General features: G+C 33.2%; 1 protein-coding gene across 3 annotated transcripts in view; it reads left to right on the forward strand.

Annotated features, from left to right (window-relative positions):
* PPFIA2 (PTPRF interacting protein alpha 2) overlaps positions 1-23451 on the forward strand; it is a 412913-nt gene that overhangs the window by 269992 nt on the left and 119470 nt on the right. For all 3 annotated transcript variants that reach the window (XM_045553300.1, XM_045553298.1, XM_045553299.1), the window contains one exon: positions 20843-20959. In XM_045553300.1, the coding sequence (XP_045409256.1) occupies positions 20843-20959 (117 nt within the window). The remainder of the gene's footprint in view (positions 1-20842; positions 20960-23451) is intronic.

Genomic DNA, 23451 nt, shown 5'->3' on the forward strand with positions numbered 1-23451 from the left:
AGTGCACATCTGTTGTAATTGATTGACCAGGTTTTATGAAGCTGTAGTGGATAATACCAACACTGGACCACCAAACAGACACCATTAGCTTTTTTTGATAAATATTCACTTTTAGACTGTCTCTTGGCCCTTTGTCTTTATGCAACCATTGTGCCCTACACTTGCAATTGTCAAAAGAATCCATTTTTGATCACACATAACAATATGGTATAGAAATGGTTTGCTTTTCTGTCGTGACAGCAAAGGCAAGCTTTGAGATGATTTCTCTTCTGATGCTTGTTTAATTTACAAAGAACCCATCTATCCAGCTTATTTACCATGCTGATTTGTTTCAAATGGTCCAATATTGCTGGAATAGTAACTTCAAACCTTGCTGCTAATTCACACATAGGTTGAGATGGATTCGCTTCCGCTACAGCTTTCAGCTCATCATTCTCCACCTTGGTCTCAAGTCGCCCACGTGGCTCATTTTCAAGATTAAATCACCAGAAGGGAACTTCTCAAACCATTCCACGTACTGTGCGTTCATTAGTCACATCCTTCCCAAACACTTCATTGGTATTTCGAGATGTATGCACTGCATTGGTTGCACAACGGAACTCATATTCAAAAATAACACAAATTTTTGACTTATCCATGGTTTCACAAAAACTGCTCTAAAAAATATTTGAAATATAATCACAAGCCAAAATGTATGTTGGAAAGACTGAGGATGTACCTTCACAATAAACCTAAAACAACAGGTGTCAAAGTGAAATGTCAGAGATATCAACTGTCAATACTTAAGGAAACCGGACATTTCATACTTAATAACCTAATCATCTACTCTGAAATATATACTTATATGTGATATATATCATATTCATATATAAGTAACATAATGTAATATTTCCTATTAATGTTTGTTAATAATATAATCACATATATCACACAAACCTGTAACATACTATCAAAAACTTCTTCAAGGGTCCTAACCTACAAATTCAACTTTAAGTCCCAATTCCCCTAGGGCCCTGACTGAGTCATTCTAAGGTCTTGTTATAATAATAATATTATAGCATGCATTGTTTTTTTAAGCAGCTAAAGTTTTTCCTGACTCTAAATCTTATGATAAAAATTCTCCTGTGATGCCCCCGCAACACCAGCCCACCCATTGAAATCATACTTCCCCATTTTTAAACTCAAGCTCAGACGTCACCTCTTTAATGAAATTATTTATGATTCTTTTCCAGTAGTCACTGCTCCTTAGTTTAAATTGCTGTGCTTCAACATGTGAGGGCTATTCAACAAGTATTAGGATTAATTATATACTTGTGTAAGCGTAGGTCATTAGTTAGACCTGAGAAAATAGACTATAGCTTTCTAATTTGTATATATTTCACTCAGTACAATGATATGAACCTTGTGATCAATACATATTTGTCAAACTGCATTATGTACAGTTCATTCTGACCAGTGTTTTCACATCGTTCCTTGACTATTCCCTTAATGGATAGTTTGCACAATCTTAAGAATGCTCAGTAAACAGCAATATGTTGATCATATGTATAAATGGACAAGGTGTTTGTCCTTTTGATGTGTAATTATTGAGCACCTACCATGTGCGGGAAAGTTTGAAATTCTCTGAAAGCGAAAAAATGGAAAGAAATAAAATAAATGAGGCATTATGCACATTTTCATGAAAACTTTTCTCTAGTGGAGACAAACCTGTAAACATATAACTAAGATATAATTTAGTACAAAACTAAACAAATGCAAAATAGAGGCACAAAGTGCAGAAGGGAAGAGAGAAGAAAGATGTTTATTCTGAACCAAAGGATCAGAAAATGCTTCACCTTAAAAAGAGACAGCCTTTGAGCATACCCTTGAAAAAAGACTACGATTTTCCAAAAAATATAAGTCAGTAGAAAGAAAGAAAAAGGAGAAAAAAAGACTATGATTGGACTTCAGAACTGTGGGAAAACGTTTCAGGCTGAACAGAGAGTATGATAAAGCTGAAACTGCTTGTTTCAAGAAAAATGAATGATGTTGTGTTGGTAAGATTCAGGATGTAAAAAGACAAAGAAGATAAAAGGGAAGAGGTTGATAGGACTCAGACGCTGGAGGGCCCTGAATGCCATGCTAAAATTTTGGATTTTATAATTGTGAGATGAGAAAGCACTAAAAGTAATATTTTTTTGTGCCTATTTTTTTTTTATTTTTGTTTTTTGGTAAAGTGAAAACCACTTAAAGTATGTTTTTAGTATGTTTGTTTTGTTTTGTTGTGTTTTGTTTTTTTTAAAGTGTGAGGTTGAGGTGGCATAAAGCTAGAAAGTTGACATAATTTGATTTGGCTAACATACTGATCTGATATTTGATTTTGGTCATGATACTTCAACAAATGTTTATTGGGCATCTTCTGTTTGCCAGGCATTGCATTAAGTACTGGGTATAAATATATTAATAAAACTCATATAATAAAGATATAGTTCGTTCTCAATCTAGCATGGGAGATAGACGTGTTAAAAAGTAATAAAAAGGTGAGCACACTGGTGTGCCCCCTGAAGTCCCAGCTACTTGGGAGGCTGAGGTGGGAGGGATCACTTGAACTCAAAAGTTTAAGAACAGCTTGGGCAACATGTCAACCCCGTCTCTGGAAAAGTTCGGGAAGATGAATAAAGTCCTAGAGATGGATGTGAGTAATAGCTGCATAATAATGTGAATGTACTTAATGTCACTTAATGGTGCTTGAATATACACTTAAAAATGCTTAAAATGATAAATTTTATGTTATGTATGTTTTAGTACAATAAGTGTATTTTCACATTAGTCACATTGTATTATATTATTATATATATTATATTCACAATTACAGTGGGTACAAGATTTAGTAGTATTACAAAAGGGTGTAATTAATTGTTTGGGTATGAACTACAAAGAACAAATGATGTTACAAAAGTCTCCCTAGAGAAAACAAAAACCTAGAATTTGAAAGGTGCCTATAAAGACTTTACCAAATAGATCTGGAGCAAGAAAAGGGAGGAAGCAGAGTTAGGGATAGGGACGAGATTACAGAGAGAGGCAGATTTGAGTGAGGGGTGGCTAGTCATCTTATAGACACTGTGAGCCCACAGAGAGTTTTTAGGGAGGAAAGATATGAAGAAACTTTAATTTTGTGGACCAATTGTACCTATAAAAGTTAAAGGTAAAAAATGTATAATTTGGGCTGGAAATGGTGGCTCATCCCTGTAATCCCAGCTTCTCAGGAGGCTGAGGCAGGAAGCCTGATTGAACACAGGAGTTTGAGGTTGTAGTGAGAGCTATGATGACAGCACTGCATTCTAACCCAGGCAACAGAGTCAGACCCTGTTTCAATAAAGAAAAAAAGTGTATATTATGGTAAAGATAATGTGTTTAAAGCTTAGATTTAAAAGAATCACTATGATGCTTTGAAAGAATCAAGGGACCAGCGTTAGAAAAAAATATAACTGTATAGACCACAGGTTATTATTCAGTCTGGCATTTCTTATGTTCTTGTAGTAGTGGCAAATAACAAATAAACATGTAAGAATCAAACAAAATATTGTAAATAAATATATGCATAATGAACATTTATTAGGCCTCTTTGAATGGCCCCACATAGGCAGATTGTATTGTTAACACTGAATACATTTTCCAAGCCATTGTCCTAAAAAAGTGAGGCCAGATTATTTAGACACAGAAAACACAATAAAGTCTTTATTTCTTGCAGGGTATTTGTGTTATTGCTTAAAATTGGAAAACCACAAAAAAAATGTACATTAAAGGAAAGTACAAAGAGGAATAAATAGATTACATCCTAACAATGTGTTCTCCTGTAGCCTGTATACTTTTAAAATTATTTAATTAAAGCAGACAAAATGGATTATTCAGAAGCTCCTGTAAAAATTCAATTGACAGACTAATTTGCAGTGAATATACAGGCGTGCTTATTTTAAAAGCTTTTCTACATGATTGCATTATACATAAAAAGAACTGGCAAGTTTAGTTGTAGGCTGAACTATAACTTTTATATTGCTTTTACTCTACGTATGCTTATTCCAACCACTGAATTTACCAACTTTCAATTAGAATTTTCTTAAGGAAATAAACATTTCATTTCACCTCATCTACCTCATCTCTGAAGAATATTTTTCTAGGGAAAAATCAAGTACCATTCACATTCTCAAGAATATTGGATTAAGATGATAAGCAGAGCAGGTGACAGAACTCACATCTTAGGAGTTTATAGACCCATGGATCATGACCATTGCTTCCCCTACATTATTCCATGTAATCATCACAACACTCCTTTGAGTTGGGTAAAGAACCAATACTGTGTTGAATGCATGGGAGTGAAAGGAAAAGTGCAAAAATGAATAGATACAGGCAAAGGTGGAAGCTACCTTAAAAAAGCAAAGAAGAGTCTGATTAGAAGGAAGAAGAGATGTGAGACCTTGAGATTTAAGCAAGTCAGAGTTGATGAACCAAAAGAGAGATAGAGATATCAATATAGCAAGAGAACAAAAGGGAGAGAGGAAGAAAGGGCAGGGGGGAGAGAGAGAGTGTGTTTTAAGCACAGAGGTTGAAGTTGGTCAACAATGTCAAATGTTTTATGAAGGCATGGAGGATTATGTCTAATATGAGATGATTAAATTTACAATTAATAAAAGGTCACTGGAAATGTTTGCAAAGACAGTTTCAATAAACTATAATGGAAAGAGAGTAACTGTGATGAATAGAATGTATGAGTCAATTATATATTTAAAAATGGGAGAAAGTGAGTAATACTTTTCTGAGAGGTTTAGTGATAAAGGAGAGGGGAGGCTATAAGCTGAATAAGTCAGAGCAATTTTAAGAAATAACCCTTTTAGAATAGGAGAGAATTGAAAATGCTTATAGCCAATGGAAAGAAAGAAAGAAGCAAAGGAAAAAAGAGTATTGATGGCAACAGAGTGGAGGATAAGCATGGTTTCGAGATCAATTGCAAGTAGTAGTACTCCTTTCTCTGAGAAACAGAAGAAGGAAAATATAACATAGAGTGATGAATGAAGATTTTGATTTGGAGAGGAAGGAAGACTTGGAATTTTATCAGTGATTCTACCCAAAGAAACAGGGTTATCTGCATAAGAAGTGAGAACAGAGTTACTTTCTATGAGCTAAGGAGACTGCAAATAAGATGATGTGGAATATAGCAAGAAGCCAATAAGATTAAGCAAAAAAAAATTTTAGTATGGAATGGTGGACCCAACCGAGGTTCTCATTAAGTTGCCCCAGCAAATTAAATACAAGCCAGTTTTCCACAGCTCTTACCTACTGAAACAACATGTATTCTCCCATGATATTTTCTTATCTAAATCTAAGAAGTTATTTTATTCATCATAATTCAAAAGGAAGAGATACAATTACGAAACTAAACTTGTCTCTGATGACTTTGGCCACTTAGAATAAAATCAGAGGCAAAATGTTTCCCTAAAACTTGACAGGGGTAAAGATCAGGAAACTTCTGAAATCTGAGTGCAACTCAGCTATATTTGAATAGTTTAAAGGAAACTTAAATAGTTGAAAATGATCCAGAAAAACATGGAGAAAAGTGGGAGATTTGTTGAGCAATACTTATTAAGACATTTATCTTAAGACAAATAATAGAAATACTTATCTGAATTTATAGGATCATTTACTTGCAAAATTAAAGAAATGACTAAGTCAGTTTTCTCTTCCAATTAAAACTTCCATATTTATGAGTAGAAAACTCCAGAGGTAGAAAAAGAGACCACTGTAAAAGTTCTTAAGTTAAATTATTTCAGACTCCTAAAACTGAGAATCCTTTCTCTTGATAGACCCTTTGCAAATTTTTTGCTTTGTGTCTTTTAATTCTCTTTCCCATTTCTGTGAGATAAAAAGCAGATTTAATTATGTATGTCTATCCCTTCTTTATAAAAATAAGTCTCATAATGACTTTCCAATTTCCTGCATGTTCATGCATACCAAATATCCTAATTCAACTGATTAGCTTATTTTCACTATTAGTAGTCATATTAGTAAGTTCCATGACCAACTCTGAATTAACTATTCTAACAGACAGTCAGATAAAAAGGTTTTGTTTCATGAATAAATGAAGCAAGTGACTGTGGCTAAACTTGCCAGAAAATAATATTTGTTTAATGACAACAATGTTTGCATAGGGCAATGACATTTTTGCAGGTCTGAACTTAAATCCCTTGAAGATGAAGTAAAACTCTGATGCTATGTTTTTAGCTTGTCTGCACATTGTTATGAGTTTCCAATAGACCCACTTATTGGGAACCTATTCTTTCTATTAAAATCATGCCATTTTGGCTTAAAAAACCTGTATAGTTCTTCATTGATTTTATTTCATAGAAAAGTTGAATGATGGTTGAACAATGTCCTTCTTAAATTTATATAGTTAAATTCAAAGTTTCAGCATTGTCAAACCAATAGTTATTTACAAAGACCTATGATTTCTTATTATGCTTCCACATTATCCCTAATGATGATATTGTATTGTAAAGGTAAGTGTAGAAACTCCCCTAAATTACCCAAGTTATTATCATCAATAGAAAACGTCTCCCTTGCCATTGATAATTGTGCTGTCAAGGTGTCTTATGACAACATATATTAAACCCCAACAAGGAAAAGAAAGAGAACAAAATTTCTTTTTGCTACTTCCACTATTTTTACTATTCCCAAGACATGTGTGAAGCAATTATCTAAAATAGAAGTTAAAAGTGTCACCTGTTAGATGTGAGACATTTGAATTCTGTTTGAAAATCTTTTCAGACTCTCTCCTGTTTTGATTAAAATCTTTCTTTGATGAAAGCGTAAGATTTGTTTTCCTTGTGGTTTTTTTGTCTTTGCACAGGGAGGTTTTGAACTGCATATTTTTTCTCTCACTACTAATAGCAACGTCATGTTTGATATTAATTCTTTGATCATAAGCATCCTAAGTTGACCCATTTTATTTTACCTGTCTGTATTCTTGGTAATTTTATAGGTAATAATTTGAGAAAGATTACTGATTTTTTAAATGAATTTAAATGAAATATTGAAATTTAGTGAGAGACAAGGTACAAAGTGAAGAAAAAAAAAACAAACGAAAAACCTCAAGTCAGAAGATTCGAGTTTGAGTCCTGGATCTATCATTTACTAATTCTGTACCAACTGGCAATTGATTTAACTTTTCTGTGCCTCAGTTTTCTCATCTGTGAAATAGAACATATATTGGTAAATTTTGGACCTGCCTATCTTTCCAAGAAGTCGTGATATTTGAATGAGATAAGCACTTTCTAAACTTGACTAAAGTCGGATTGCTATTACAATTAAGGCAGATTAATAAGAGAGAGAGAGGTTTATTTACCCTGTTCATGGAAAGAATCACAGAGTGATTACTCAATATCCCAGTGGGATCCAGATATTTTGGTACCTGTCTTTTAGAAGGGTCAGGGAGATGAGGAGTATAGCTAATTGTATTTAGGGACAATAAATGGTTGCTAGGGAGGATGAATAGATATTGGAGAGAATGAATGGATGGGGGAAAAGGGATTGACTTGTAGATTAACCTGAGAGACAGGTATTGTATTTAAAATTATTTGGGCCAGATCTTGTTGCATTCTTGATTTTCTTTCCTGCAATATAGTGAGATAACAGGGAGGGCAAAGGAAGTCATTTGTTCTTTTGATAGGTCCATCTGGTTATTTGCAGATAGAGGGAAAGCCTCTTCCAAAAGTCTGTTAATCTCTAAGGGCCTTTAATTCAAAATACCAAGAAGTCATACTTTGAGGTGAAATTTTCCTGAGCTCCTTCACTAGCTTTGTAACTATAGGCAATTTCTTAATGCTCTTAGCCTCAATTAGGTCACCCATGATAATAATATCTCATAAGGTTGTTGTGAGGTTTAAATGAGTTAATATATGCAAAGAACTTAAAACAGGGTCCGGCATAAATAATTTTTCAGTAAATATTATTACAGATATTGATAATGTCAATGCTGTTTTTCTAGACATGACATACATAGTCCAATTCCTTTCAAAGAAAGTGAACTGAGATCCAGAGAGGTAGAGTGTTTGGCCCACAGTGGGGTTGACTAGGTAGCAATTTGTTAGGAATAGGAAGAGGTTTATGACAATCTCTGTAAACTTCATTTTCTTTACCCATACAAATAAAAGTATAAAGACCACAGAAGTTTTGCTCTCTTCTCATACGGACATATTTTAATATATATACATTTAAAAATCACATAAAAATAAAATTGAAACACGTGCAGATGAATATAACACATGATAATTACCATTCGAACGCAAGTAAATGAATTACTTTAAAAGGAATTGTTCAGAATAATAGGTTTAGTCTGCTGTTGTTATTTCTAAGGAAGAAACTAAATGGATAAATTATTTTTATTGCCCTGGCTTGCTTTTTTATGTGCAAGAATGACTAATGGATATTGTTTCTGCCTTCTACATTTTCTCAAGTACTTATCGAGCACTTTGAAATGCTTTTCTTTTCCTTAAGACTCTGTCCTTTACCATAATAGAACTAAAAGAATAGTTCCAGGACACAGCCTATAATTTTGTCACTTCTGCCCTGATAGGGAAAAATAAAACCCAGAAAACAAAAAACACATGTGTACTTAACGCTGCCTGGCTGAGGAGATCAAATTTCATGACGCTAGAAGAGGAATATAGAAATCAATAAATCCATCTTAGAGAGATTAATTTTAATGTGACATTTTAAAAGATTCAAATACTTGTTGATGGAATTATAGTGTGTTTAGATTAAAGCAGAATATTCATTCTAAGCTATTCAAATATTCCTGACAGCAAATGGAGCACACTTGAATAAACAGAAAACAAAAACATGATTAGGTTTGTGTATATCTATCTTTTTAAATTTAATATTGTAACCAGTATTTGCTCAAAGTATTTCAATACTTCTTAGCATACATAAAGTAAATAAAATAGAAACTTTTATTCATATCTTAACAAATTTCATTTATTAATAAAAATGAATTTACTGAGACTTTTAAAGATAGCATACTTCCTGCTTTGTAAAGTGATCATATATGGACCCATTGCATTATTTAGTTTTCTTTGACTCTCTTCTCAGCATAACTCTCTCTTTGTTTTTGCTTTCCTTTTTGATTGGAGTAGGTGAGAGTTCATTATTGCAGTTGGTAGTCCTCCTGCCTTTTGCTGATAGCCAAGCCAAATTAGCCTATTTTGATACCCTTGACTTTGGAAGGCAGGGCACCTACTGGGTTAGATTATGGGGAGTAAGTATGATTATGAGTAAGATACAGAAAGCATCCATTCTGTACCAAGAAGTACTTTATAATAATCAATAATTTCAATAAATTCTATTTGCTGTTTTCATTGTAAGATACCTATTTCCTTTTAAAAATAGGATTCTGCTGTCTTCTTCAGGGAGATGAGAAGTTATTATCAATGGCATCTTCCTGGGTTACGGAGAGTATAGCATATTTTCTTCATGAAATTTAAAACTTTCAACTAATTTACTGCCAACATTCTCAGCACTCAACACTGAATTAAATTGCAGTTGTTTTACACTTGATGTTGCACTTCTCAGTGTCATCTGTTTACCTTAATGGATACTCTTCACCCTTCCTCATTGATTTGCTTGTATGTATTTTAAATTGAGTGTTGCTTTCCTGCAGTGATAAAATATAAGTTGTTAAGAATGTGTTTTCCTACCACTGACACTTTTGAAAACTGCTTAGGACTTTGTTTTGCCTTTATTATTTGAATTAGTTCTAGCACTTTACCACATTAACAGCTTCCTTGGTCATTTTTATTTTTATTGTTCCATCTTATGACACTCTTAGCTGGTAACCTACTACGATAGTAGTCTTGCACCTTAAAAATGTCCACTAAGTCTTCTGACCACTTTAAATTGTTTTATATTTTCTGTTGCATTTTACGTGACTTTAAAGAAAATGCCAACGTTTTATATCATAATCCTTTTAAATATTAGGGAGCTGTTAGGTCCAGAGCCAAGAGAGAGACAGAGAGAGAGACAGAGAGAGAGAGAGAGAGAGACTCGTTTGTAGCAAAATGCTGTTTATTTTGAGCATCTGGGTGCAGATGGGTGAAGGCCAAAAAGGTGTCCAACAAGAGAAAAGGGGGGGCCTTGGGTTTTATAGAGAGTTTTTCTGGGGGGAGTAAATAAATTCTTTTCAAGCAACCAGGAGGGATAAGGAAAGTAAGTTCCTCTTTTGCATTTCATTCTTTTATCTCCCTAGGGGTCTGGCAAAGGCTATGTGCCTAATGCACCCCTAGGAAGGGGAGAGGGGTGGGTTTTATAGGAGCTTTGGATGGAAGTTTGGGGGTGAATTCTTTGAGCCTAACAGGAACTATATGAAAAGTGAAAATGAATGTATATAAAGAGTAATCAAGTATCAGAAAAAGTAATGACTAAAATACTTATTAGTAGAACATGATAGAGACGGGTTGGTAGAAAGTTGTAATTTTTATTAGAATTACATATCAATAACAGTGTGAAACATATAGCTATTGTTGAAATTACTATATACTACTATATAACTAGAAAATTATAGTTCTAAGTTAAAATGGATATCATAAGCATCCTCTACACAAAAATAAGTCTACCTAAGAATACATTTGAAATTTTATTGCTGTTGGATCCATTTTGTCTTAAACATAAAACTAAAAATAACAGTTTTGCATTTCAGTTCTTGTTTTAGGAATTTTTTTTTAAATCTTTAATATTATTTTCAAAAGTTTTTGTTTTTTTTTTTTTACCATTAGAAACTTAGCTTGAATTCCATGATCACACAAAGTAGCCTTGTGTATTTAGATATAATAAGCAAAACCAGTTCAGATATAAAATTTGGAAATAGCCAAATTCATGTGCTTTTCATATAATGTATTTCCCATCAAAGGGTCACCAAAAACTTACTGGTGATTTGCATTTAAATGTTAGCACTTAGGCAATTCATTCACATAGAAATTGAGAGGACTAGTACATCAAAATTGGAGTGGGGGATTTAAAAATAAAGGAATGTAGAATGTCCTCATTCATTCAATAAATATTTATTGACTAAGTAGAAGTAATTTAAGTGGTAAAATTTTTTTCTTCATTTTTTACAACATAAAATAGTTGGAAAAAGTGGCAAACATTCTAAACAATCACCAAATGAAACTGTTCTTCTTACCTCAAAGCTATTTGTTCATTCATTAGGATAAATGAATTTATTCAGTAAATTGTTAACTAAATAACTATTTTTTGACCTGTTTCAAGGTAAATTCTCACAATGCAAACCTCTGATTCTCATGTCAAAGCAATTTGATCATTCACTGGAACAGTTCAGTTTCATAAGTTTTCAAAATCTGTCAGTGCTAAATGAAAAACATTTGAAATAAATGTTACATGCAAGCTGATCAAACTACATGGAGTTGCATTACATTGGTTTTAATGTCTTTCAGTGATGCTTATAAATCTTATTTCCAAAAGCAGAGCTGGAAAGTGAGATAGTTACTGGCTTAAAGTCCTTAACTGAGTTTGACTGTGTCTCAATCTTATGGTTTCCCAATTAATAAAGAACAACACAAATTCAAACTGTTGAGGCTAGAGAGTTGCCTAAGTGTAAATTATAAATCCCTATTGTTCTACTCAGTTACTTTGTTGTTGTTGCTGTTGTTTGTGTGTGTGTGTGTTGCAACCTCAGTATAAACTAAACATAAAATTCAACTAGAATTAGAATAAGCATCTGTGTAGAGGCAAATTTATGCGTTGGTGTAGTGAGACTTCTGTAAGTCTCATTCTTGGAATTGCTAATTGAATTTGAGATAAAAATAGATGAAAAGAATCTTTGTTAATTAGATGTGGGCACTATCTGGGAGTTGTTGTTAAACAGGTAAAGGCAAATATTAATTTTCAAACATAAGAATAAAATGAAGATCCCAGTAGAATTAGCATGAGAGGTTTTATGTGAATATAATTTGTTTTAAAAAGTAGTCAGGAAATTTTCAGGGTAAGTTTAAATGCCTATGCCACATAAAAGTTATAAATAAAAATAATAAACAATGTAAACAGCATGATTTTTATTCCTGGGAATAATTGAAGATATCTTCTAACTGTTTTTGAAGATATCTTGTAAACTGTTTGCCAAGATGGGGCAGGTAAATTCCCTTGCTATCAGACTACAGACTTATAGTCCTGACATGGATAAATGTTTGGATCATGTATGCAGTGAATCATTTCATTGATTACTAAAAGACATTATAGTATAATACTTAAAAAACATAAATTTTAAAGGAATCAGACCTGGATTGGAAACATGTCTCTGTCATATTTTTTTCTGTGTGATCTCAAATATATTATTTATTCCCTCTGTGCTAGCTTTCTAGTTTATTAAATAAAAATAATAATACCCAATTTAAAAGGTTATTGGAAAGATTCAATGAGATAATACATGTAAATTCTTTTATACCATATGGGGCATATAATACACGTTCAACACACAACAGCTATGATTATTGCTAGTAGATGTTCATTGGGAATTTAATTTCTAAACTCCTGTTTCTAATTTGTCTTTCTTATATAACTTCATGGAAATGTCTTATATATTAATATTTTTAAAAAGATGAAAATCAAGTGAAAATTAAATTAATTTATATTGCTTTTCTTTTTCTACCTTAAGAATTCTATTGGCAGAAATTAATTCTTAGATACTCTTAGAATTCCATTTTTCCACCTAACACCAATTCATTCTAAGTCTAAAGCATATAAACACAGTGTGTTTCAATGCATAAGAAACATATTGCCTAAGCTGCAATATACTTGCAAATATTTGTAATAATACATTTTTAAGATACAATGAAATTGCCTATAACTTTATATTTGTATAACATCTCTTAATGACTTTCATTAAACTGCCTTTCCGTGATTCTGCTGCTACCCTCCTTTATAGTTGGCTATGCCTTCTACTCTATGTGCCTCCTTACTTCAGGGCTGTGACTATCCTACAAAGCTATGTCAGTATTTCCTATTCTTTATTTCCCCAGTGACCTCCTCCAGGGTTCCTTTTTAACATGTAATGTGAGCATCTGAAAAGCCTTCACATTCATATAGTCTTTTATGTGGATAACTAATTTTCTTCTCTATGTTAAAATTCAGTATACTTTTCCATCCAATATTTGCAACAGCCTGTAGGTTTTTCCACTCATACAGTCTTCCATCATTTGGCATTCCACAAATATTTCTGGAGTGCCTCCTGTTTGTCAGCTAGTGTTCTAAGACCTGGGAATAAATAATGAATCAGATATCATTTCTGGTCTCAAGGTACTCAGTGTCAAAATGGGCAGTCAGAAAACTGACAAACAATTGTGATAGAAGTTGTATGGCATGACTTATTGCAGAATGCTAAGGAATTACATAACTTAATTCCCTGGGAGGATATGATCCCTAGAATTCATCCCAAAGACCTAAAAGATGACTGAGAGACAGTCAAAGAGAAAGAAAGGCAACTCAGGTAATTATAAAAATTTACAGCCAAATGGCACTTTGTGTGTAATGCAAGTCCTTCAGTAAGCTAGAGCACAAAATATAAACAGGCAGATAAAATTGAAGAGGTGAGTGGAGGTCAATTCATTATGGTCATTGTCATTACATAATGAGTATTTAATGCAACTCGTATTTAAGTAAATATTTTACAGAACAAGTACACTATAGGGTAGGTATTACTATCTTCCCATTTAATAGAAGAGGAACATGAACTTGAGATTAAATAGCATGTACAAAACCATATAACCAGCAACAAATCCAGGACTCATCCTCAGCCTTTCAGGTATATTTAAGGAATGCTATACTTCCAGGAATCACCTCCTAAATAAACTACTTGTGCTGAATTACTTGTCTCTATAATATAGATGAACAATTGATGAAAACAAGTACATTTATATGATGTGCTTAGCACAGTTTCTGGCATGTTGTAAGAGCTCAATATATTATTGTTATTTTGTTGTAGTCTTTTGCTTCTTTTCTTTCTTTCTTTTTTTTTTTTTTTTGCCTATTACTAGAATATAATCTCCATGAGAGAAGGAACTTGCTTACATTTTTCCCAGCAGTGTCTGATATTTACTAACAGTGATCAATGAATATTGAATAAATGAAATAATATGTCTTAAACTCTTGATAAATCCTAAAATTTGGGAGTATAAAGGTATTAAAAAGTCTTTGTTATTTTCTCCCAATAACGCTTTTTCTCAATGATCATATGCTTTTCTTAAGTTTCCAGGGCATCAACTTGCACTGATCTTTTAGCTCTCTTTTAGGGAGGACATTTTCTATCATTTGAAGAACTCACTGGAATGTTTTCATTCATCTCAAATATTTATTTTTAACAATTATTTACATTTTCTGCACCCTTGGCCTGGAAAGTTCTCCCAGATATTGTTGCCGCCCAACTAGGTTCATTTGCCCGCTGCCCAAGAAGCCAATATGCTTAGTCAGCAGGTTTTATGGCAGAGAAAGAGTTTCTTCCGCATAGCAATAGGCAGGGAGAGGAGAGAAATTTCTCAAATCTGCCTCCCTGAGAATTTGGAAGATAGGGTTTTTAAGAATAGTTTGGTAGGCAAGGGATTAGGCAATTAGATTTGTTAATTGGGGCAAAATTATAGGGATATAGAAATCATCTTCCTGTATTGCTCCAGTCCCTGGGGTCACAATTCCAGTTGTGTCAGTTTCTTGGTATGGGCCGCTGGGCTGGGTGGGCCAATCAATCCACTAGAATGTGGGCCTGGAAGATATTTTAAAAACTACCTTTGAGTTTCAAAAAGGTGATGTTATCTACGGAGAAAGTTAAGAATCTTTATGGACACCAGTTAATGTGGCTCTGGAGTGGCAATTAGAGAAGTAAACAGGGGGACAGCAACTAATTATTATCATTATTTTTAGGTAGGCCTTTACCATAGTTCTTGCCTTATACCCCGTTATTGAAGTGTGGTTTCAATATCCACATTGCTTGTCCCTTCTTGTCTTTAGATCCATACCCAGAAATCACCCAATTCATAATTAAATTAATTGTATCTCACAGCATCCCTCCATTGCTTTATTTTTCTCATTGCAATTATCACCCTTTAAAATGTGCTCTATTTATTTTTTAATAATTTTTCCCCATGAGAATGAAATTTCCACTAGGGCAAAGATTTCTGCCTTTTCCCCTGATGCATTTCCCTAATGCCTGGTAAGTCATCAGCACTCAACAAATATTTGTGAAAAGAATGAATCTCTCCACTATGTCAAAGGAAAACAGTGGTTGAAAGTAAAGGAGCTAGGAGAGGGTCTATTGCAAGACATAGTAGCATTCCAGATAGAGTCTGGCAGAAAAAGGAATGAAAACTAGGAATTCTGCAGACTGGAAAAAGGGCCACCAAGACCATAAGTAATCCACAGTTTGGGGTCAGAACTTGTCAGAGACTTACGAGAGCCAAAGAACAACCTGACAGAGGCCAGGGCAAGAATGAAACATGAAAGATTGGATTGCAAATAGAGTGGGTTTGAGAGTGCCTAAAAGCAATGGGTCAACTTCTCAGAAACTTGATGAGCAATCAGGAAACACAAATAAGAATCAAAGCAAAGCAGTAAGCCAGAAAGAAAGAAGCACACAGATGCCTGATTTTTAGTTGAAGAATTTTAGCTTTGCTAGTCCCATCATTTCTTCATTTTCTTCCAGATGTTCTTGGCCACAGGAATATTAAACAACCTATAGTACTAGGAACACAAAGTACTCAAAAACAAAATGTCTATGATCTTCTATCCACCTAAAAGGTCTTCTGTCATTGTCTCTCTGGTAAATTCTTGTCATTCTTCAAAATCGCACTTAGATATTGCATGCTTTGTGTTGCCTTCTGTGATCCTTGCTGCATTTGCAAGCACGCTTTTAGTTGCAAGTGACAGAAAACCAACCTAAACTAGTTTGGGCACAAAAGAAAAATTTTAGGCTTATATTACTAAAATGCAAGGGATATGAATGATTTAAGAATAACTAGAATCAGGACCAGAAGCAATTCATCAGGGCTCTCTCTCTTCTACCTGCTTTTCCATGAGTGGGAGCTAAAGGCAAACAGCATCCCAATCATATCCTATCGGCCTACCTTTCATAGTAGAAAGAGAATCTTCCCCCATAACTCAGCCAGAAACATCTCAAGGAATATTCTGACTGCCTTGGCTTGGATCATGAGCCCACCCATTTGTCATGGGAACCTTGGCTCCTTGATTGACAGTCCCTCTGGGATGAGAATAAGAAAGAAAACCTCTCCAGTGAAAATATAAATGTTACCAAAGGAAATGTGAAGGGATTCTGGATACCTAAAAACAAATGTCAACAGACACTTGACAAATGATGGTTGATTGCCTAAAACGGTTGTGAAAACTTTCTCTTGTCCACAGTTCCATGGACCTTTGATGGGTTGATAAGCCCCTGAAAATATATGCAAAATTTTGTCTATATGCAAATTTGTCCAGGGAGGGGTCCAGCCTTAATGATGTACAAAGGATTCCAGAGATATGAGGATATCAGTACTTGGGGAAAAAAATGCTGCTGCTTTCTCTCTCAACCCTCTGTTTACTTCCCCTAATTTAATAGAGCTCAAATGTAAATGCAATGCCATGTGAGGCAATGTTACAGGGTAAGTATAAGGATATGGAATCAGCTTTTATATGATTTCTACTTAGTTCTTGTCTTAATCTGTTTATGCTATTACAAAATACTTGAGACTCTGAGCCTAGGTAATTTACAAACAATAGAAATTTATTTCTCATAGTTTTGGAGGCAAGAAGTCTAAGATCAAACTGCCAGCCAATTTGGTGCTGGTGAGGACTGCTCTCTACTTCCAAGATGGCACCCTGAACATTGTGTCTTCACATGGCAGAAGGGGAAAGGGCGAAAGGGCCTAGCTAGTTCCCTCAAGGCCTTTTATGTGGGTACCAATTCCATTCATTAGGACAGAGCCCTCATAATTTAATCACCCCAAAGACCCACCTCTCAATACCATCACATTGGATCTTAGGCTCCAACATATAAATTTTTGGGGATCACATATATTCAAACCATAGCAGTTCTCCCCATTGATCTATCTTTATCTCAGTTTAATCATATGTTAAACATGAATCATATTTCTTTCACAGATAAAAATAGTTTAGCACAGTGCTTGTATGTAGTGGGCTTTTTAGTACAGTTGTATAAGAACTGCTTAAGCATCAGGGCTAGTATATAAGTGGTTCCTCCCACTTGTAATGATATCATATTTGGAGTAGTATCTTTGTCTGTTTTGTTTTGCCATAACAGAATATCACAGACTGGGTAATTTTTAAAGAAAAGAAATTTACTTCTTACAGTTTTGTAGACTGATATATCCCAGAGCATGGTGCTGGCATCGGGCATGGGCCTTCGTGCTATCATATCCCATAGCAGAAGGGCAGAAGAGCACAAGAGCATGTGAGACAGAGAGAATGGGGCCAAACTTCCTTCTTTTATCAAGAACTGACTCCAGTGATAACTAGCCACTCCCATGATAATGGCATTAATCCATTCATGAGGGCCCCTAATCACGTTTTAAAGATCCCTCCTCTTAATTCCATCACAATGGCAATTATATATCACCATGAGTTTTGGAGGGGACATTCAAAGCATAATAAGAAAGCCATGTTGTTTAGCAGTGAGGAATACAGGTCTACCTCAGTATTTTTCTAGATAGGTTGCTTGGCCCTTCCCTCTGACAGCATTCCCTGTCAGCAAGAGCCACGAGAATATTTTGAGATCATCAGCTGCTTTTCTTTCTACTTGCTTTCTGAAGCTGGTTCTCCAGCCATCTCCTGTGTTCACTTCTCAAGCCATCTGGGAGACTTTCCTAAAGAGGTCTGTGCTACCTTTAGCTCTAGTGATTTCTAGGTGACCTTCTCACTCCTTAGAACACATTGAACAAAGGGCTTGACCCCCAGTGGTGAATTTTTAAGAGAGAACCCCTCATTTTCCCACTTGCCCCAGTTAAAAAAACAATCAGCTTATTGACTAACACCTACAATTAAATCAGGTGCTGAAGCTTACTTGCATAACTACCCGGGATAATTGGGGAAAGATAGAACAAAATAAGAGCATATTAGAGAATATAAAGTATTGTACGTCCATTTTTCTGTTTCTAAAGACTAATATTTTGGACTTGATTTATTTAAAAAAAACACATTAGTGGTTGAAAATTATGTCTTTCTTGGGACTAATTGTCATGTATATACTTTGTGACGAAGTTGGAGTTTATAATTTTTTTAACATTGTGTCACAATTGTATTTGTGCATGGTATTTTCTGAGTGAATCTGACTTTTTCTTAATAAGGGCATTAATTTATCCTTTCATAGATTCTTTCAGTAAACTTTTGTAGATGGCCTGCTTTATTTTAGGCTCTAGAACATGTTTGAAATGTATATACTAAACAAATAGAAGTTAGTCTGTAAGATGAGAGTTAAACTTGGTGTTTAAATATTTTTTAAAATGGTGTTTAAATATTTTTTAAAATGTCTCCCTTCACTTCTAAGTAGATCAAATAATAGAAGAAAATCCATAGAATTTTTTAATGTCTTGATGCCTTTGTCTTAGCATATATGTTAAGTCATGGATATTGTCTTAGTTGAATGTCAGCATATAATACATGAATTTTTAAAAATTCATAATAAATTCATATAAAATCTCATAATGTACCAATTTTAATATAACATTATTTTGTGCAAAAAAAACCACGTTAAAGATATAATTTAAAAATTATATTTCCAGGAGCTATTTCATTCTTTTTGTCACTCCTTCGAGGTAATCCATTTCTGTGTTAACTAATGTGAATGGAATGTCTCTGAAGTTTCTCATGCACTCCAAATCCTTATCTTTTGTTATTTCTGAATTAATTAGGTTTACATTCTTTGTTTTTCCATATCCATTCATTATTTAATTCAATACATTTTTATTGAATACCCTGCACATAATAATTTGATGCACTGCTTCATAAGAAAATGTTGTTTTCAATAAAGCATTCCTTTGAAAATTATTTTCCCATGAGATATTATTAGTACTTCTGTTAGCAAGCAAAGTGAGGAAGTAGAGGAATGAAATAATAGCTTTTAATGAATGCCACACACAAAGAAATAAACAGGGATATATTGTAAGAAGTGCTTGATGACAAGGTACGTTCTCTCTGAGGAATGGTATTTCAGCTGAGTCTTCAAAACTGAGATTATATCAACTGTGGTAGCTCAGGAGGATGTTTCAGGCAAGATCATCATCAAGTTCCTCAGTTCTGGGTAAGAAAGAGCCAGGTGTGTTTGAGGGATGCAAAGGAAATCAGTGTGGACAAAGCCAAAAGATTACGTAGGACATAATAGACCTTGTTAAGAAGTTCACATTTATGCTATGTAAGTCAGGAAAACAAAGGTTTTTAGAAAGCTGAGGGGTGACACAATATGATTTAAGTTAAAAACATGAATCTGGCAGCTTTTTGAATAATAGATTGTGTATGGGCAAGAGTGGGAGTGAGGGAATTAATTATTTGGTGATTGCAGTTCTACAAGAGAGAGAAGAACATTTACATAGCTATTCTTATGTGGTGATCTGCCCTTTCTAAACGATATGCCATATGTTCAAATGCCAGAGATTATATATGCAAGATCACCTGATCTCACGAACACATCATGATAGATCTAGCATTGAAGTAGTGGCAGGCTGTAGCACAAATACCCAATCCCTTGATTTTTTTTTTTAATTTAATGATTATTGGTCTGTGTGAAACATTAGTCTCATGATTTCAATGTGTAAGTTTTATATGATTCAAATCTTACTGTATATTAAGTACGATGGACATTGATTTCTCCTAGAACAAATATGGACTAATATCCAAGATGATAATTTAATAAAATTTGCCATGAAATAAGATATGACATTAACATAATGTAAAATATTTTTAAATTTATATAGCAAATATATTTTAAAACACCATTTTAAAAAGTCTGGAATGCTATTTTCCACTCTACATATTACTTAGATCACTTTTACTATTATATAACTATCTGAGAACCTGTTTCTTAGTTGAAATAATCATGTCTATGAAGTTAAGCTGAAAATTTGTAAGAATTTATTGCTTTCTGAATATTTTTTTGCAGATTAACTAAATTTGGACTACAAATGTTAAATAATGGCCATAAAGTTATGACAATGAGACAAATTTAAGTCTAAGTGCTCATGATAGCATTAAAAAATTATTTAACTCCAGCATAATAATCTGTTTTAAAATTGCAAATGTGCTATCACTATAGGCTAAATGATTGTGCTCATAATTATTCCTTAATCTTCAATCTTTTCAGTTACATTTCTTGTATACTTTAAAAATACAGACCAATAATAATTTTATTATATTTCACAAATGAATTTAAAAAGAATTTCTGAATTAAGAGCATGTGGATTCATATATATGTGTGTATGTATATGTATATCTATATCTCATTGATTTAGGTACATTTCCAACTGGATACATTTTCCAACTAGAAATAACTAGAAATATTTTCTTGGGTAAATTTCACAGTGCTTTAACCTATTCTTAGGAGAAATATTATGAATTCTTATATATATTATTCAAAATGCTGGCCGAAATTTTAAAACTATGTTTGAAATAATAATTGGGTAAAATTTAATGTTTATTTTCTGACCATTTGTTAGTATTCATTAGTTCTTAACCACATCCAAGTAAATTCAATTTTTTTTTTTTGCTTTATGCTCTATTTAGACTTTAAAGGCATAGTGCTTTTATTTTGCAGATTGTTGCCTTGCGTGAACAAAATGTTCATATACAAAGAAAAATGGCATCAAGTGAGGGATCCACAGAGTCAGAACATCTTGAAGGGATGGAACCGGGTCAGAAAGTCCATGAAAAGGTATGACAGACACAACATGGTCTTACGTGGAAATAGAAATGTTTGCTTGCTATATATCATTTGACAGGAATAGAAAATATAGAAACCATGTAATGAACATTCTTTGATATTTATTGATTTGTTGGTCAAAGGTTCCTGATGATTTTCTCTCTCATTTATTGCTCTTAATTTGATTCTCTTACAAATAATACATATAAGTATGTGTTGTGTGTATTTATGCATTTAAAGATACTTGAATTTTTTATCATTTGCTCTTAATTGACTCTCTTAAAAATAATTTAGTTATATATAATTGAGTTTACATATATTATATATATAAAGTATACAATTTAAAGGATATCTAAAATGTATGGAGTATATATATATAAAGTGTTTATATATCCAGGACTGTTTTAAGTACAAAAACAATACTTTTGAATTACAAGTAATATTATATGCAATCAGTAACTAATTTGTTGTTTATCACTGCAAAAATTTTTTGGTTAATCTCATATTTGACTTAGTATTTTTCTTGTTGTGTTCAAGAAGTCCTTAGCAGTACTCCTGTTAATGAAAGATTACAGAAACTATCTGAAGTCATGGGACTTTTACCGTTTTTTAGAAGGCAAGGATTCTCCTTTTGGGTGGGGTTTAGATCCAGACAAAAAACAAAAAACAGTAGTCTGGCCACTAGCAAAAGACCTTTTTTGTGCTGAACCACTTCTTTCCAGCTCGGGAAGAGGAAGGTAAGTTACCAGTAGACTCAGAATCAGATGAAAATGACATAGGCATTCGTACACTGTGTGCTTGAAATTCAGGAGAATCTCCTGGGTTTTTATATATAGGAGTTATATCTTTGGATTGTAAGCTCCTTAATCATTAAGACTACATGAATCAGGTAGCTGAACTGGTCTAACTGAGAAGGTCAAGAGTTTCTAAACCCTAGAGAATAAGAAGACAACAAAACAAATAGCACTAGAATTCTCACCAGAAAATAAATTAAGCACTTCTTCACTTACGCAGTTGAAACAAATGGAGGGGCTTCGAGTGCAAAAGCAAAGGAAATCAAGGTGACCAGACTAATTTCCAGAGACAAGCTTCAGTTCTGGGGGCTGGGAAACAAACAGATCTTCATTTAAGACCACTATTTTAGCTTTGATCCAGGTATTTTATAGAAATCCTAGAATAAGTATTAAACATAAACTACATTTTGACAGATTTCATGAGCTGTATCTGAGATTAGAATAAAATTATTTATTTTCATCAGATATTACTTCAATGGATATACCACTAAGCTCTTTAACAAGACATTTACACTCAGAACTCAGTTTAGGAAACCAAAATGTAATTTTCTATGGCTGTTTTATTTTAATTATGTCATCTATAATAGAATGCTGTACCTCTCCTCAGAGAATTATAGAATCACACGAAATTAGGTATGAAAATGGACTTCATGGTCATCTAGTCTTTTTCATAGAAGTCTATAAGGTATTGTTTTCTATGATAAAGCTGTATTTATGCTAATTCAATCAGTATTGAAGAAATATGCCTTTCTCAGACATAAAGAGCTTGAGATCTTGTCTATCCTCTAAAAAATTATTTCATACTCAAAGCATTCTTCTGGTGGTAAGGAGGGCTGTTCATACATATTTTTTTCAAATATTGTTTCTTCAAGGTATAAACCCCACATATCCTAATATCCAGGCATTACATAATATAAGACAGCTCATGCCAGATTATTTTTCAGAAACTGGTTGCAGAATTAGGGGGAGGGTTTATGCATAATTGATATTTGTTTTCATTGGACTTCACAGATATAGTGTACATGTCAAAGATTTTGAGTCACTGGTAACCTAAAGCATTTGTCTTTAACTGTCTTTGCCTTCTAAGTCTTGGTGAAAGCATTTCAGTCAGTGTAGAAGAGAAATTCTGTACCATTGCTAACTCACGCCTGGTGTGAGTATAACTAAAGATTTCTAAATATTGTGATTATTGGTATCCTTTTTTTTCAGTTTCCTAGAATTATAGGAAAAATGATTTCCACATGCTTGAAATAATGATAAATTATAATTATTTAAAATATCATGCCCATCTCATTCAGTGTGAACCTAAAATATATGTAAAATATGTCATATATATTTACGTTAATTTTAAAGATAAGTAAATTGTGTTTCAATTTGTATTACTCCTGTGATTGATTTCTCAGAATAATTCAGTAAAGTGTTATAAAAGTTTTATTTATACCACATTTCCTTACCTGACATTTCTTGATAAAATATAAAATAATTATCTTGATTTTTATTTTAATTATAATTTTATGACTCCTAAATTGCACACATATAACATTGTAAAGCATCTTTTCTTTCCAAATTATCCTCTATAACATGATTATTTGAGATATATTAATACTATTGAATAATAAATTGTCATAGGACTATAATTTAAAGCGTAACAGTTAATTTTTTATTAAGAACTTTAAAGAAGCATATTCAAAGAAAAGAAAAGAAAATATT

This window comes from Lemur catta, chromosome 6 (genome assembly GCF_020740605.2).
Source record: "Lemur catta isolate mLemCat1 chromosome 6, mLemCat1.pri, whole genome shotgun sequence".
NCBI lineage: Eukaryota > Metazoa > Chordata > Mammalia > Primates > Lemuridae > Lemur > Lemur catta.